Here is a 15,314-nt window from a genome sequence, read left to right as displayed (position 1 = left end):
TATGAGGCAAATTCCTCACCTCCCTAAAATGAGGATGACTTGCTTAGTGGTTATTAACCTAATAGTGGAATTCCCTCCTAAGAGCAAAGAACCCCATTTTAAAATAAATTTTTGTGGTACTTGTATGAGTTTCCTAGGGCTGCTGCAACTAATTTAACCACAAATGTGGTGGCTTAACCTGACAGAAATTTATTCTTGCACAGTTCTTGGAGGACAGAAATCTAAAATAAAGGTATTGACAGGACCATGTTCCCTTTGAAAGCTGTAGGAGAGAATCCTTTCTTGCGTCTTTTTAGCTTCTGATGGTTCCTGGTAATCATGAGTGGTCTTTGATTTACAGCTACATCATTTGAGTCTTCTTTGTCTTCATGTGGCCACCTTCTCTGTTCCTCTGGGTCCTTTCCTGTTTTTTGTAGGGACACTTTCATTACATTTAGGGCCCACACTAATCCATTATGATCTCATCTCAAGATCCTTAACTAATTATGTGTAAAGACCCTATTTTCAAATAATGTCACATTCTGAGGTTCTGGGTAGACATGAATTTTGGGGGGGGGCATTATTCAACCCACTATAATACCCTTGAATATAAGAAATTAAAGGTGCTTGGTTTTGTTTTGAGATAAATGGAGGTCCAAGACGCTGGCCGCATGTCCTTGTTGCTGACCACTAGCCTTAACAGCCCCCAGGATCAGGGTCTGCAAACCACTAGGTACCCAAGGTTTCAGGAAGCCCTAGTTCACCATATCCCATGGTGATGAGACTTTAGACTTATAATTTTGAATTGATGCAGGAATGAGTTAAGACTTTGGGGGCTCCTGGCACTCATGGCTTGGTTCTTTTTTTTTTTTTTTTAAGATTTATTTATTTATTCATGAGAGACAGAGAGAGAGAGAGAGAGAGAGAGGAGACACAGGCAGAGGGAGAAGCAGGCTCCATGCAGGGAGCCCGACGTGGGACTTGATCCCAGGTCTCCAGGATCACACCCTGGGCTGAAGGTGGCACTAAACTGTTGATCCACCAGGCTGCCCCATGGTTTGGTTCTTTGGTTCAGAGCCTCTTCTTGCTTTTTCTCAAATGTGGCTGTACCCCAGAAGCACCTGGGAGCTTGGTAAAAAAGCAGACACCAAGGAGACTTTGGGTTCTGGTCAAAATGGAGCAGACACATTTATCCCTGTCCATGCACCATGCACAAATACAGCTAAAAACACAGGACGTTACGTATAAAACATGCAAAGACTGAAAGGTAGAAGAATGTGGAACAACAGTGGTGAGTTCTTGGGTTTTTCTTTTGTCTCCTCTACACCCTAGACTGGGTGCTAAAGAAGCCCACAACCCAGAATTGCCAGTGAGCAGAGACCAGAAAAAGCCCCAAAGAAAGCTCACTCTCATTCATCAAAGGACTGGAAAAGGAGCAGCCTCACAAAACCTTTTTGACAGTAGCACCCTATTCCTGTAAAACACGAGGAAAACTGCTTCTCCCCTCCCTCTCAGCTTTAATAAAGGCCAAATCGGTAGCTTAGATGTCCATCCTTGCTTTGTGGTAACCAACCAGGTGCCCCCCCTTTCAGCACCCAACCTCCCCCCACCACCACCCAGAGGTAACAAGATGTCCCCTCACCCCACAGTCTCCTTGAGATGTCAGTGGAGCCTAGACTTTCACCCCCACCCAGTGGTGATGAGGCACCCCTCCTGACCTACTGAGGAACTAGATTTCCACCCCTAATCAGTGGGTATGCAGAGTCTCTCACCATCCCTGCCAGGATGCTGTTGGTGGAGGCTGAACAGGAAGTGTGAATTTCCTCCCACCCAAAGATAATGAGTCAGTTGCTCCCCCTTCTCCCACCAGCATGATTCTTGCAAAACCCTGCTGAAATGGAAGACTTAATATAAGCTCAAGGCTAAGGCTCAGCAAAGAAAGAAAAGGTGTAAAGAACTAAATGGAGATTTGAGAACTGAAAAATGTAGTAACCAAAATTAAAACATCACTGGATGGACCAGTAGAAGAATGGAGATCACAAAAGAAAGAATCAGTAAACATGAAACAAACACATTGGATTGTTTATCCAATCTAAACAACAGGGAGAAAATTAGGGGAAAAAGTTGAGCAGAGCCTATTGACCTATAGGACAATATATATTTTTTAAATTTAGCATTCATATACCTGGAGGCTGAAAAAGTATTTAGAGAAACAATGGCTGAAAGTTTCCCAAATTTGGTGAGAGGTATAAACCTATAGATTCAAAGGTGAGTGAAACCTTCCCTCACAGGGTAAACTCAGAGAAACCCACACCAGGACACCTGATAACCAGGCTTCTAAAAAGTAGGCAAACACTCTTCAGAGCCACATGAGAGGAAGGACCCATTATGTCCAGGGGAACGGTGTTCAGATACAGCAGATTCCTCATCAGAAACATGGCGGCCAGAGGGAGGCCTCAGCTTCCATGTACTGAGAGGAAGCACTGTCACCCCAAAGTTCTGTCCCAGTGAAAATATCCTGTAGGAATGAAGGTGAAATCAGGGCATTTTCTTCACCCGAAGGAAAACTAAGAGAACTTGTTCTCAGCAAACTTCCCTAAAATGATGACCAAAGGAAGTTCTCCAGAGAAATGATAATGGAGGAAAACCTGGAACATCAGGGATGAAGGAAAAACAGGAATAGTAAAAATATGGGTAACTATAACAGACTCTCCTTTCCCTCTTGAGAAGATTACACTGGGTAATTGAAACAAAAATTATAAGGTGTTCTCATGCGGATTTTAACGCATGTAGAGGAAATGTTGAAGATAATTATAAAGGAGGAGGATAAAAGAGCCCAGATGGAGATAAGGTCTCTGTACTTGCTCGAGAGGTGGAATGTCACTACCAGTAGACTGTGCTGGTTTGCATATACACAGTATGATGCCTAGAGCAACCGCTAGAAAATCTGCACCAAGAAATATACTCAGAAACACTATCGATAGTTAGAAATGGAATTCAAATAATCTGCAAGAAGATGGTGAAAATGAAACAGAGGAACAAAAGATGGCAGATGCCTGAGCCATACTCCAGACCTACTATTGAATCAGAACCTCTTAGATTAGGGCCTACAAATACATGGTGTTTTAGCAAGTGCGTCTGGGGATTTCAAGAACCAGCCAGGTTAGAGAATCTGTGATCTAGACCAGTTTTGTTTTTTTTAGATGGAGGGAGTAAGAGAGCGTAAGCACCAATGTGTGAGTGGGGGCAGGAGAAGAAGGGGGAGAGAGAATCTTAAGCAGGCTCCATGCTCAGCACAGAGCCCAATTCGGGGCTCAATCACAACCACTAATGACCTGAGCTGAAATCAAGAGTCGGATGCCTAACTGACTGAGCCACCCAGGTGCCCCAAGACCAGGATTTTTAAAGAGTAAATTGCCAACCCTGTTAGGTTGTGAAATCAAGAACATGCCCTGCCCTCCTTTTAAAAGCAAATTTAGAATATTGGACTAGAAAAGGAAACACTGGAGTACATGATATCTAGAGTAATTCCTTTGAAATGTTTTAGAGGGTAGTATGCATACTTATGAATGTGCATGCTCAACCCTTAGATGAGGGTAGGCCGGAGGAGACGGTGCCCCAGGAATGGCCTTCAGCTGGGTGCTGGAGGGGAGTCGGGAGGCAAATAGCCCGGCTTCTTCAGAGTAGTGACCTGCTCATTAATGTGCTTTGATTGGCTTCACTCCTTCTCCCTTTTAATTCCCCCCAATTCTTTGGATGATTTACCAAGCTCTTGACTCAAACTCTTGTCTCTGATTCTGCATCTGAGGGAACCTAGCCTAAGCCACTGTCTCTTTCTGGGCAGGATTGCATTTTGAGTTTTGTGACTGCAGGGAGAGACAAGCTGCAAGACACCAAGAAGCAGAAGCTAGCCCCTCCCCAGTGCAGTGCTGGCTGGGCACCAGGTGGTACCCATGCTGCTCCTATGAGGGCCGAGGGGAGAGCCTTCAAATCTGAGCAGTCCTGGGCTTCAGAGCAAGTGTATTACTCTTCTGGGTAGTGCAGAAAAATGAAGCAAATGCCCACAGCTCAGCCAGGCCCCCCTGTAGGTGTATCAGATACAGTTCTTTTACTGGGCGGTGGAGGGGGCAAATACCCACCTATCCTTCCATGGGAATTGAAAAGCCAGCAGGAGTGATTTCTGAACAGGAGCTTTCAGCAAGAGCAGACATTCCCCCATATCCCCCACATGTGCGTGCTGTGTGTCGTCAGAAGGGGACACTGGGGTCCTGGTGTACAGTCTGGAGACAGCGCTCACAGGCCTTCGGTCCTGTCTGTGCCCCTGTATGGAGAGGCCCTTACCTTGCAGTAGCAGGATTTGCCCTGTGCCTGTCATCATGGGCCCTCCGTTGGTTAGCTTTTGCTGTAGCAGTGCTTCATAACAAACAGCCACGGGATTTGAGTGACATAAGCACTTACACAGCCCAGATGTCTGGGTGTTGGGTTCACTCACACACTGGGGGTGGGAGTGGGGGTGGGGGCGGGGGCGCTCCGAGCTAGGCTGGGCTTGGCTGGAGCAGCCCTCCTCCCTGCCTGCCTTGCTCCTCCCGGGACCAGGAATTGGCTGAGCACATTCTTCTCCTGGCAGGTAGGTGTAAAGAGGGCGAGGCCGGTCACTGAGTGCTTGTCGAGCCTCTGACTGGGTTTTCTCTGCTGACGTCTCCCTGCCCGAAGTGCCCGGGGAGGCAGCGGGGCCGGAGGCAGCGGGGCCGGGAGGAGCGAACACGCGCAGGGGCGCAGGCGGCGCAGGGGGCGCAGGGGGCGCAGGGGGCGCAGGGACCGGGCGCTGCCGGGGGCTGCGGGGGCTCGGGGGCTGCGGACCGCCTGTGCCCACCTCTTCCTTTCCTTCTCCCCCGCAGGCTCTTGCGCTTCCGCGGGGCGCCCGCAGGGATGGGTGAAGGCGCTGTCCGGGGGCGGTCCTGTCGCTAGGGCCCAGGGCGGCAGGATGCACCTGTCGGCGGTGCTCAACGCCCTCCTGGTGTCGGTGCTGGCCGCCGTCCTGTGGAAGCACGTGCGGCTGCGGGAGCATGCGGCCGCGCTGGAGCAGGAGGTGGCCGCCGGCCGCCAGGCCCCCGCGCCCGGCCCCGCGCCCAGGGCCGAGTACGCGCGGGCGCTGCAGCTCCTGAGCGAGGGCGGCACGCACATGGTGTGCACCGGGCGCACGCACACCGACCGCGTCTGCCGCTTCAAGTGGCTCTGCTACTCCAACGAGGCCGAGGAGTTCATCTTCTTCCACGGCAACGCCTCGGTCATGCTGCCCAGCCTGGGCTCCCGGCGCTTCCAGCCGGCCCTGCTCGACCTGTCCACCGTGGAGGACCACAACACCCAGTACTTCAACTTCGTGGAGCTGCCGGCCACCGCCCTGCGCTTCATGCCCAAGCCCGTGTTCGTGCCCGACGTGGCCCTGGTCGCCAACCGCTTCAACCCCGACAACCTGATGCACGTCTTCCACGACGACCTGCTGCCGCTCTTCTACACGCTGAGGCAGTTCCCCGGCCTGGCCCGCGAGGCCCGGCTCTTCTTCATGGAGGGCTGGAGCGAGGGCGCCCACTTTGACCTGTACAAGCTCCTCAGCCCGAAGCAGCCGCTCCTGCGCGCGCAGCTGAAGACGCTGGGCCGGCTGCTGTGCTTCTCCCACGCCTTCGTGGGCCTCTCCAAGGTCACCACCTGGTACCAGTACGGCTTCGTGCAGCCGCAGGGCCCCAAGGCCAACATCCTCGTCTCGGGCAACGAGATCCGGCAGTTCGCCCGCTTCATGATGGAGAAGCTGAACGTGAGCCAGGCGGGCGCTCCCCTCGGGGAGGAGTACATCTTGGTCTTCAGCCGAACCCAAAACAGGCTCATCCTGAATGAGGCGGAGCTGCTGTTGGCCCTGGCCCAGGAGTTCCAGATGAAGACGGTGACGGTGTCCCTGGAGGACCAGGCCTTTGCCGATGTCGTGCGGCTGGTCAGCAACGCCTCCATGCTGGTCAGCGTGCATGGGGCCCAGCTGGTCACTGCCCTCTTCCTGCCGCGTGGGGCCACCGTCGTCGAGCTCTTCCCCTATGCCGTCAACCCTGACCACTACACCCCCTATAAGACGCTGGCCACGCTGCCTGGCATGGACCTCCAGTATGTGGCCTGGCGCAACATGATGCCGGAGAACACCGTCACGCATCCCGAGCGGCCCTGGGACCAGGGGGGCATCACTCACCTGGACCGGGCCGAGCAGGCCCGCATCCTACAGAGCCGTGAGGTCCCTCGTCACCTCTGCTGCCGGAACCCTGAGTGGCTCTTCCGCATCTACCAGGACACCAAGGTGGACATCCCATCCCTCATCCAGACTGTACGGCGTGTGGTGAAGGGCCGGCCAGGGCCACGGAAGCAGAAGTGGACCGTGGGCCTGTACCCAGGCAAGGTTCGGGAGGCACGGTGCCAGGCGTCCGTGCAGGGTGCCTCTGAGGCCCGCCTCACCGTCTCCTGGCAGATCCCATGGAACCTCAAGTACCTGAAAGTGAGGGAGGTGAAGTACGAGGTGTGGCTCCAGGAGCAGGGGGAGAACACCTATGTGCCTTACATCCTGGCTCTGCAGAACCACACCTTCACTGAGAACATCAAGCCTTTCACTACCTACTTGGTGTGGGTCCGCTGCATCTTCAACAAGACCCTCCTGGGACCCTTTGCAGATGTGCTGGTGTGCAATACGTAGCGAGTGTGCCATGGCCGGGCCGGGGGTGGGGGGTGGCTCCTCCAGTTCAGTGTCCCTGGGCCCTCTAGCCCCCTGTGGTGGCTTCTGGGAATTAATTATTTATTGAGCAGGCTGCCCTAGGCTTGTGCCCCTGTGTCTTCTTACTGTATCTGGAGTGTGGAGTTCCCAGCACTCTGCACTGGTACACTGGGATCCTCCCAACCCCCTTCTCCCGGCCTGAGCATCCATACTCCACAGAAGGTCCTTAGGGGGAGAAGGAAGAAGGAAACTAAGGAGCCTCTGGCCGAGTGATCATGCTGTTCGCTACTGAATCTTTCTGGTTGCTGTCCAGATGTCTGGAAACTGTGAGTAAGTCATGTGGTCGCTTGGGTGGGTGGTTCATCAGCTTCCATCATCATGAAATTCACGTGTAGCACAGTGGAGTTGTGTTTGCAACATTCATTAAATGATTTTAAATGTCTTGGTCTTTTTTTTTTTTTTTAAGATTTTATTTGAGAGAGAAAGAGATAGCAAGAGACAGCATGAGCAGGGGGGAGAGGGAGAAACAGGTTTCCTACTGAGCAGGGAGCCTGACATGGAGCTCAGCCCTAGGACACTGGGATCATGACCTGAGCTGAAGCCAGATGCTTAACGAACTGAGCCACCCAGGAGTCTCTTGGGCAAGTCTTTTTATTGGTTAGTTGCAAGTGGGACTGGTAGTCAGTACCCACGTGCTCTTTCATCTCAGCTGTCAACCGAGGAGATGTGGCCATGGGAAAGCATCAAGGACAATGAAGTGATGTGGACTGGTTGGATTTCATCTTGACTGCCTGATGAATATCACATTCCCATCTAATTGGGGTTTAAGTCTGGAAGCAGGGGGGACAGGGCCATGGTGAGGAAATGCAGTGTCCACCAGGTGGTGTTCTTAGGCTAAAGAGGACATTCAGGCTCCCAAGACCACAACAGGCTACACACCTGGCATCAGGTTCCCTTAGAAGGACACAGGGCAGGACATTCAGCAGGACATCACTGAGCACTTCTTTTCTTCAGGGGGAGTCCTCACACCAGCCTGGGAGCCATTCTTGCCCTGTTCTGCAAGTTGCTGCTCAAGGGTGATGAGACAAGACCCCTATTGGTAGTTGGGGCCACTGGCTTAGAAGCCCCAAGGGAGCCATTGTCTTTCAAACAACATGGTTCCCAGGGCTGCTCCCGGGACGGTGCATTCAAGGGGATCTGCAGCTCTGGTGCCCCTACCAGATGTTTGGGTTCACGCATGACCCTGCCGGTGCAGATGTAGCTAATCTGTCAGAGGTCAGTTTTACTGTTGGCAGTTTTGCTGAATGGCACACCTGACAGTCCGCTGTCGCCTGGCTTCTGTGGAGCAGAGCTAGAAAGGTAACCCAAGATCAGATATGCCCCTAGAGGAGAGACACTGATGCAAGTCTGACTCCTGGGAAGGAAGGCTGGAAAGGGGGTCTAGGAGGTAGAGCCTCAGGCTCAAGCTCAGTTTTTTTTTTTTTTTTTTTAAGATTTTATTTATTCATGAGAAACACAGAGAAGCAGAGACATAGGCAGAGGGAGAAGCAGGCTCCCTATGGGGAGCCCAATGCGGGACTCAGTCCCAGGATTCTGGGATCACAACCTGAGCCAAAGGCAGATGCTCAACTGCTAAGCCACCCAGGAGTCTCTGTAGCTCAGTTTGTTTGTTTTTTTTTTAAAGATTTTATTATTTATTCATGAGAGACGCAGAGCGAGAGAGAGGCAGAGACAGGCAAAGGGAGAAGCAGGCCCCATGCAGGGAGCCCGACATGGGACTCGATCCTGGGTCTCCAGGATCACACCCTGAGCTGCAGGTGGCACTAAACCGCTGAGCCACCAGGGCTGCCCTCTGTAGCTCAGTTCTAAGATTGTCTCACGAAGCAGAACAATTCTCCAGCCAAAGTTGTCTATGAGATGAGTAGCCTGGTCACTGGCTGAGGGCGACTGTGGGAGGAATGGCCTCAGTGCCAGTTGGTGGTGGATTCAAAGCAGGAGATCTTAGTGGCACATTTTCATGGTCACCAGGTGCTCCCATGACCTTCCTTCTACTCAGGATATCTTTGTCCCTAACTGCTCTATCTGCCATCTTCTCAGAGTGCCACGTTGATCCACACATTAAGATTCAGTTGTAGGAAGTCTCACCCACTGCTGGTGTGAGGGTAACACTACTTGGAAACCACTTGGTGGTTTCTTCTATGGCTGAATACATGGCTACCCTGTATCTCAGCAAGTCCACTGCTAAATATAAATCCAGAAGAAATGGGTGCCAATGTCATCACATGTATAAAATATTCACAGCTCTAGATAACCAAAATCTAAACTCACATTTCCATCAACAGATATATTCTGTGCAAAGGACACAACAGTTTTTTTTTTTTTAAGGTTTTATTTGTTTATTTAGAGAGAGCATGAGGAGGGGCAGGGAGAGAATCCCAAGCCGACTCTGCACTGAGCACAGAGCCCAACGTGGGGCTCCATCTCAAGTCCTGAGATGATTTCAGCCCTTTAGCTGAAATCAAGAGTGGGATCCTTAACCTCCTGAGCCACCCAGGTGCCCCCAGGACACACTTTTTTTTTTTTAAAGAATGAACTATGGGGACAGGCAACAATGTAAATCTCGCAGTGTTGAGTGATAGAACATATACACTGTACGATTGCATTTCCGTGAAGTGCCAGGACAAGAGAACCAGTCTCTGGCGGTAGAAGTCAGAATCCCCCCGGGGGGGGGGGGGGGGCTCAGGGCGGGCCGGCCTGGAGGGAGCCGGGAGGTCGGGAGTGTCTCGATCTGGCTGGTGGCTGCACGATGACCGTCCGTGTGGGCGATCATGAGCTTACACCCGAGGCTAGTGCACTTCACATACTTTTACTATGTGTACCTCATACATTAGACCTCAATCAAAAAGGAAAACTCGGCTCCAGGGGCAGCTCTTCTGGAAAACAGTGTGTCTCCTCCAGCTCCGGTCATTAGGCTGCCATGTCCCCCAGACACTAGCTCCGCACCCTGCCCTGTCCCCGACAGTACTCTGCTCCTGCCCCGGGCGGCCCACCGGCTAGAGGCTGGGGGGGGTGGGGTTGTGTGTGTGGATCACGATGTAGAGGAACCCGCGGACGGTTCATTGGTTCAGTGAAGCCGTGGATTTCTGCCTGTGGCCAAATCGCCTTTTACAAATTTATAATCTTGTGAAACTAGTCCCGGTTGGTTGGTTGGTTTTTTTCCTCTTAACAGTGTAACATGAACACTACCACGCCATTGAAGGTTACTCTTTGAAAACAAGATTCTTGTTGGCTGTAGAACATTCCACTGTCTGAACTCACAAACTGATACTCTGTCCTCGGGCCACACACAGCATTTGCTAAGTGGCAGGAGCCTGGATCCATGCCCGGCAGCCCAGCCCTGAGGGAGCTCTGACAGCGCGGAGTAGTTCTTCTCGTGCTGCTGCTTTTTGTTGCTATCATGTTTCTTTTGATGTTTAGTTAATTTATGGTGAAGCGCATAGGTCTTCAGTATAGAGTTCCTTGAGTGTCACTCATACCTACTTCTTTGTACCCCACACCCTTGCAAGATGTAGATTATTTCCATCATCCCCATATTTGCAGTTTTTTAAACTTTGGAAATTTAGCAGGCAGGAATTGTTTCTTTGTTATGTAGGAGTTCTAAGAGCTCATTTAACATTAAGAGTGTTAACATTTTGTTGATACTGTTTGTTTTCAATCTGTGTCCTAACACAGCCCACCGAAGAATCAGGGGGAAGATAAGGGCAGGGGAGCCTGGGAACTGGGAGCTGGGGTACCCAGGCAGCTCCTCCGACAGAAGCCCATCACAATAACCGGTGGCTCCCTCTGCACCCCATGAGTCAGCTCCGAGGGCACCTCACTGGCTGGAGGAGGGTGGCAGCACGCCGGTGTGAGGCCTGGAAAGGGACCACATGTGGACACCCCAGCCCAAAGCAAACACCTCAGAGGTGATCCTCAGCCATCCCTGTGTGGTCAGCCTTTTTCTAGGGTCTGCTAAAGTCTAGCAAACAAAATACAAAACACTCAATCTTGAATTTGATATAACAAATATTTGGCAATATTGTGGAATATTTGGCAACACCACCTTTTTCCAACTAATAGAAAATGTGAGGTGAGGAAGGTTTGTTGTATTTAATTTATTTATTTATGATAGTCACAGAGAGAGAGAGAGAGAGAGAGAGAGGCAGAGACACAGGCTCCATGCACCAGGAACCCGATGCGGGATTTGATCCCGGATCTCCAGGATCGTGCCCTGGGCCAAAGGCAGGCGCTAAAACGCTGTGCCACCCAGGGATCCCTGGAAGGTTTGTTGTATAACCTCGAGGTTAATAATCCCCCTCCCCCCATTCTCCCATTTTCCAAGTGGCAATGCAGAGGCGCAGTTGGAGGAATGCCTCACGTGGGCCTCAGCTACAATAAGAAGTAGGAACAATACCAAATGCCTGAAAAGATGCAGGGAAACTGGATCTGTCATATGCATTGCTGCTAAGAATGTAAAATGGTAGCCTGGGAATAGTCTGGCAAGTTTCTTAAGAAACTAAACATATTACCATGAAATTGTCTTTTCACACAAAAATGTACGTGAATGTTCATTGCAGCTTTCATTGTATTAGTCAAAAACTGGAAATGACCCAGATGTCCTTCAGGGGGTGACTTGTAAACAAACTGTGGTCCCTGTGTACCATGCGATACTAAAGAATAAAAAGGGACAGTAATCAAAAAGGCACAGACTGTTGATTAAAGCAACACTTTGGCTGGATCTCAGGGGTGTTGCGATGAGTGAAGAAAGCCAATCTCGAAAGTTTACATGCTGTGTGATTCCCTTTAGATACCGTTCTCCAAATGACAAAAATTATAGAGGGAGACCAGATATGTGGCTGCCAGGGATGAGGGTGGGAGCAAGGGAAGGGGTGGGTGTGGCTGCATTGGGGTAGCAGAGGGAGGTCTTCGAGGCGCTGGGACAGTTCTGTATCTTGGTCATCGTGGTGGTTATTGAATCTACGTGTGCTAAAATGATGCAGAACCACGCATGCACAGTATACCGAGGTCAAGGTCATGGTTTTGGTGCTATAATCACGGGTGATGTCACCACTGGGGGAAACTGGATGAAGGCTACACAGGACCTCCCAGTACTGTCTTTGCAGCTACTGTGAATTCATAATTATGCCAAAACGGAAAGGCAAAAAACCCTTGGGAGGATGAGAGGTGTGGGCTCCGGGCTGGGCCTTGAGGAGCAGTTCTGAGAACTGCCCAGCCTTGGAGGCTTCAGGAGCCAGAAGCTGAGCTGGCGTCCAAGGCTCAGGATGCCACGGTCTCTGACACAGCTGCTGCCACCATCACAGCCACCTCAGCCATCCCAGAGCTGGTGCAAGAAGACGTCCTCCGCCTCACCCCTTCCAGCCATCCCATGAGTGCCCCCCCCCCCCCCGGTGGTGGGATCTCCCCGGGGGGGGGGGGGGGCGCTGTATAAGGGCACTTGAGGCTTGCCGCCTGGGCAGTGCAAGGGAGCCTCCCTAGGGAGGGTGGGCAGAGGTTGGAAGATCCTGTCCCCATCCCACATCCGTCGTGTCACCCACCAGGACTAGATGTGACTTCGTGTGGCGACAGAGCTGCCAAGGGTGCAGGGCAGAGAAGCAATGCATCCAGTCCTTCCGGGCAGGGAAGTTATCGGGGTGCCTGGGGGTCTTCCCACCCCGTGTGTGAGTGCGTGTGTTTTAAATGAAGGCTGCAGTCACTAGAACAAGGCACAAGGCACTCAGATGTGCAAGAAGCAGTTGCCGCTGGACCTGCCTTCATGTAGTAGCCTCCCCGGTCATGCTCAGTGTCCCTCACCCGGACACATGGAGGGACGGCCCTTCATTCCTTGATGTTTTGCGGGGTCTGGGTGCAAATGATCCTCTGGTAAATGATGCTGGGGAGACACACACACAAGAAACTTCATAAAAATTCATATTCTCAGGGCTCCTGGGTGGCTTAGTGGTTGAGTGTCTGCCTTTGGCTTAGGTCGTGATCCCTGGGTCCTGGGATCAAGTCTCATGGGGAGCCTGCTTCTCCCTCTGCCTATGTCTCTGCCTCTCTCTGTCTCTCATCAATTAAAAAAGAAAAAATCCACATTCTCACCCCCATCAGCTTTAAGTGACTTCACTTATCTTGTCTCCTGTGGCTCTACTGTGCGTGAGGTGCCCTGGACCTGTACTTCCCTCCACCACCTGCACTAAGAACCCTCCAGAAGACACCCTGCCTCTGCTGCCCTCCAGGGTAGGGTGGACGCTCCCCAGAAATCACGTATGAGCTAAGTCCTACAGTGGAGCTGTAGACACCAATGCAGGGAGCATCCTCAGGGCACCCCTCTCATGTGCCGCCTTCCCCACTGGTTCATCTTGGAGGCTGCCCCCTCCCCCCGCACCCCTGCAATCAAAGCCCTGCACCTCCGTGTGTGTCTCCTTGCTGGGTGTTGCCTCCGCAGCCCTGAGGCCTCCCGGGGTGGACCTGCCGTCCAGCATGCCCTAGCCCATTGCCAGCACTGACTTGCGACCCCCCCACTTCGTACCCCCCCCCCCATGCTATTTTCCTGCAGAACGTGAACTCAGCCCTGCTGTTGGGTGAGCTGTGTGGAACCCGGCCTTCTACTTAGAGATGCCTCCCGCTCTGGTCCACTTCCTTGGAGGCTTAGTGACTCTTCTCTCTTCGGTTGGACAACACCAGGGGTTGAGGAGGTCATCCCACCTCTTGAGCCAAAGGCCCCTATACCCAAATGCCCTTCCAGATCCCACTCCCAAATAGGCATCCCCTAAGCAGTGCTAAGCAGAACCCGAGGTGAGCCAGGAGAGGCCCGGGGAGGCAAGGAGGGCCAGGGAAGCCAAGAGGAGGGCGTGAGGGGCGGAAGAGGAAGACACCCTTGGAGCCATGTAAGAAACCCATCCTCCTCCTGCCCCCTGAGCCTCCTCCCCACTGAAGGGGCCTGGGGCAGTGGAGGGGCAGGTGTGAAGAGAAGAAAGGCCAGTGTCCGTGGAGAGGCAGCTCTTGACTTCAGGGGGCCACAAATGGGGAGTGTAGGGTGCGTCTCAGGGGTTCACTTATCTGAAGGCCCTGGCCAAGGGGAAACTGTCTCTGAGTGTCTGCAGAGGTTCCGCCTCCCACATCTTGTGCCGACCCCCACACACTGAGGTAGAGTTCTCTGACTCCCTCCTGCCCCCGTGCTGCCCTCTCATTTCCCATATCCCTGGTTACAGGGACCTTGCTCACCAACAGGATGCCCGGACACACGCTCTGGTGGCCAGACGGTATAGGTAAAACGACCTATCTCCAAATGCCTGATACATGTGGCCACACAGTGCGCCACACACACTGATTCCTTCCAGATTCTCTATTCTGTGTGGAAAATCTGCTCAGTAAAATTTACCAAACGAGTGAATGAATGAAGGGAAGGAAGGAAGGATGTTACAGTGGTGGGGGCAGGGGCTCTGGAGTTAAATGGGCCTGGGTTCAAATCCCAGCCTCATCGGTTGTGACCAGTGACCTTGGGTCAACCTCCCTGAGCCTCAGTTTCCTGTTCTGTCAAGTGGGAGCAGTAATGCCACCTCCTGGAGTTATTTCGAAGGTCTGCAATGAGGAACATGGTAAAGCTCTTGGCACAGTTTGGGCCTTTGTCTGTATTCACTTCATGCCAGGTGGTGCTCCCCAGGTTCAGGGGCAGACTCTGGCGCCTCCACCTGTGTGGGCTCGGGCAACACACCCCTTCACCAGCTGAGCTGCTCTATCTGCAGAGGATCACGTAGCTGGGACTATCTTAAGACATTCATGAAATCACTTGTATAAACCCCTTAGCGCCATGCCTGGTTTGTAATAAATTAGTTCTCACAGGCCTAGACTCCCATAACCAAACCCTGGAGGCCAGAGGTCATTCTGAATTCTGAATTTTTCAGATATAGAAATGTAATATGGTAGTTATACCATGAATTGTGCAACACTCTCAGCAGGATCTGAGGTTACACTCAATAACTGAACACACTGATATTCAGTACCCCTGTCCCACTCTGTGAATATTAATACATCTCACTGCAGGAATATCAGTGAGGCTTCTGATTTTCAGAGCTTGGAGCTTGCTGGGATTGCATCTAGAGAGCTGTGAACCTCCGTTCCTAACATTAGCCACTCCCCTTTGGAAACACCATCATTTTCCTTGGAACAGCTCTTTTGGGATGAAGTACAAAGAAACGGTCGGGCCTGGGGTGAGGTCAGTCAGGCAGCATGGTGGCTGGTGATTTTGATGGCCTTACCAGACCCTGCGGCACGCAGGTGAGCAGACCCCTGCACTGCAGACCCTTCATGGCTCTTGCCTTCGAAGCTTCTTAAGGTTGATGGGAGGGTCCTAATCCATCTCCCCCAGCTGTCAGCTTCACTCGGCACATCCTTCTCATTCCAGGGGCAATGGCTGGGGGAGGAGAGGGCAAGCAGCACAGAATGTGGCTGAGGGTGTTCTTTGAAAAGGATAGAAAGTGGAGAAAGTTTCGAGTTCACAGGCAAGACACAGTTGAGAGACTGAGCAGACTTAACAGGCCAAGAGCAATGG

The 15,314-nt window shown here is 52.1% G+C and overlaps 1 protein-coding gene and 1 long non-coding RNA gene across 6 annotated transcripts in view; one reads left to right on the top strand and one right to left on the bottom strand.

The window, feature by feature from the left end:
• The window catches only part of POMGNT2 (protein O-linked mannose N-acetylglucosaminyltransferase 2 (beta 1,4-)), a 142,922-nt gene extending 135,756 nt beyond the window's left edge, over positions 1 to 7,166 (top strand). For all 5 annotated transcript variants that reach the window (XM_072726596.1, XM_072726594.1, XM_072726593.1 and 2 more), the window contains one exon: positions 4,878 to 7,166. In XM_072726596.1, the coding sequence (XP_072582697.1) occupies positions 4,964 to 6,706 (1,743 nt within the window). In that variant the 5' untranslated portion in view covers positions 4,878 to 4,963 and the 3' untranslated portion in view covers positions 6,707 to 7,166. The remainder of the gene's footprint in view (positions 1 to 4,877) is intronic.
• A 3,697-nt stretch (positions 7,167 to 10,863) lies between these two features.
• On the bottom strand, positions 10,864 to 15,176 carry LOC140594449 (uncharacterized). Its single transcript, XR_011995241.1, has 2 exons — positions 15,022 to 15,176; positions 10,864 to 12,653 (listed from the first exon to the last, which is right to left on the bottom strand). It is a non-coding gene; the product is annotated as an uncharacterized lncRNA (long non-coding RNA).
• Positions 15,177 to 15,314: the final 138 nt, after the last annotated feature.

This window comes from Vulpes vulpes, chromosome 11 (genome assembly GCF_048418805.1).
Source record: "Vulpes vulpes isolate BD-2025 chromosome 11, VulVul3, whole genome shotgun sequence".
Classification (NCBI taxonomy): Eukaryota; Metazoa; Chordata; class Mammalia; order Carnivora; family Canidae; genus Vulpes; species Vulpes vulpes.
This window is presented reverse-complemented; position numbering and strand designations above follow the sequence as displayed.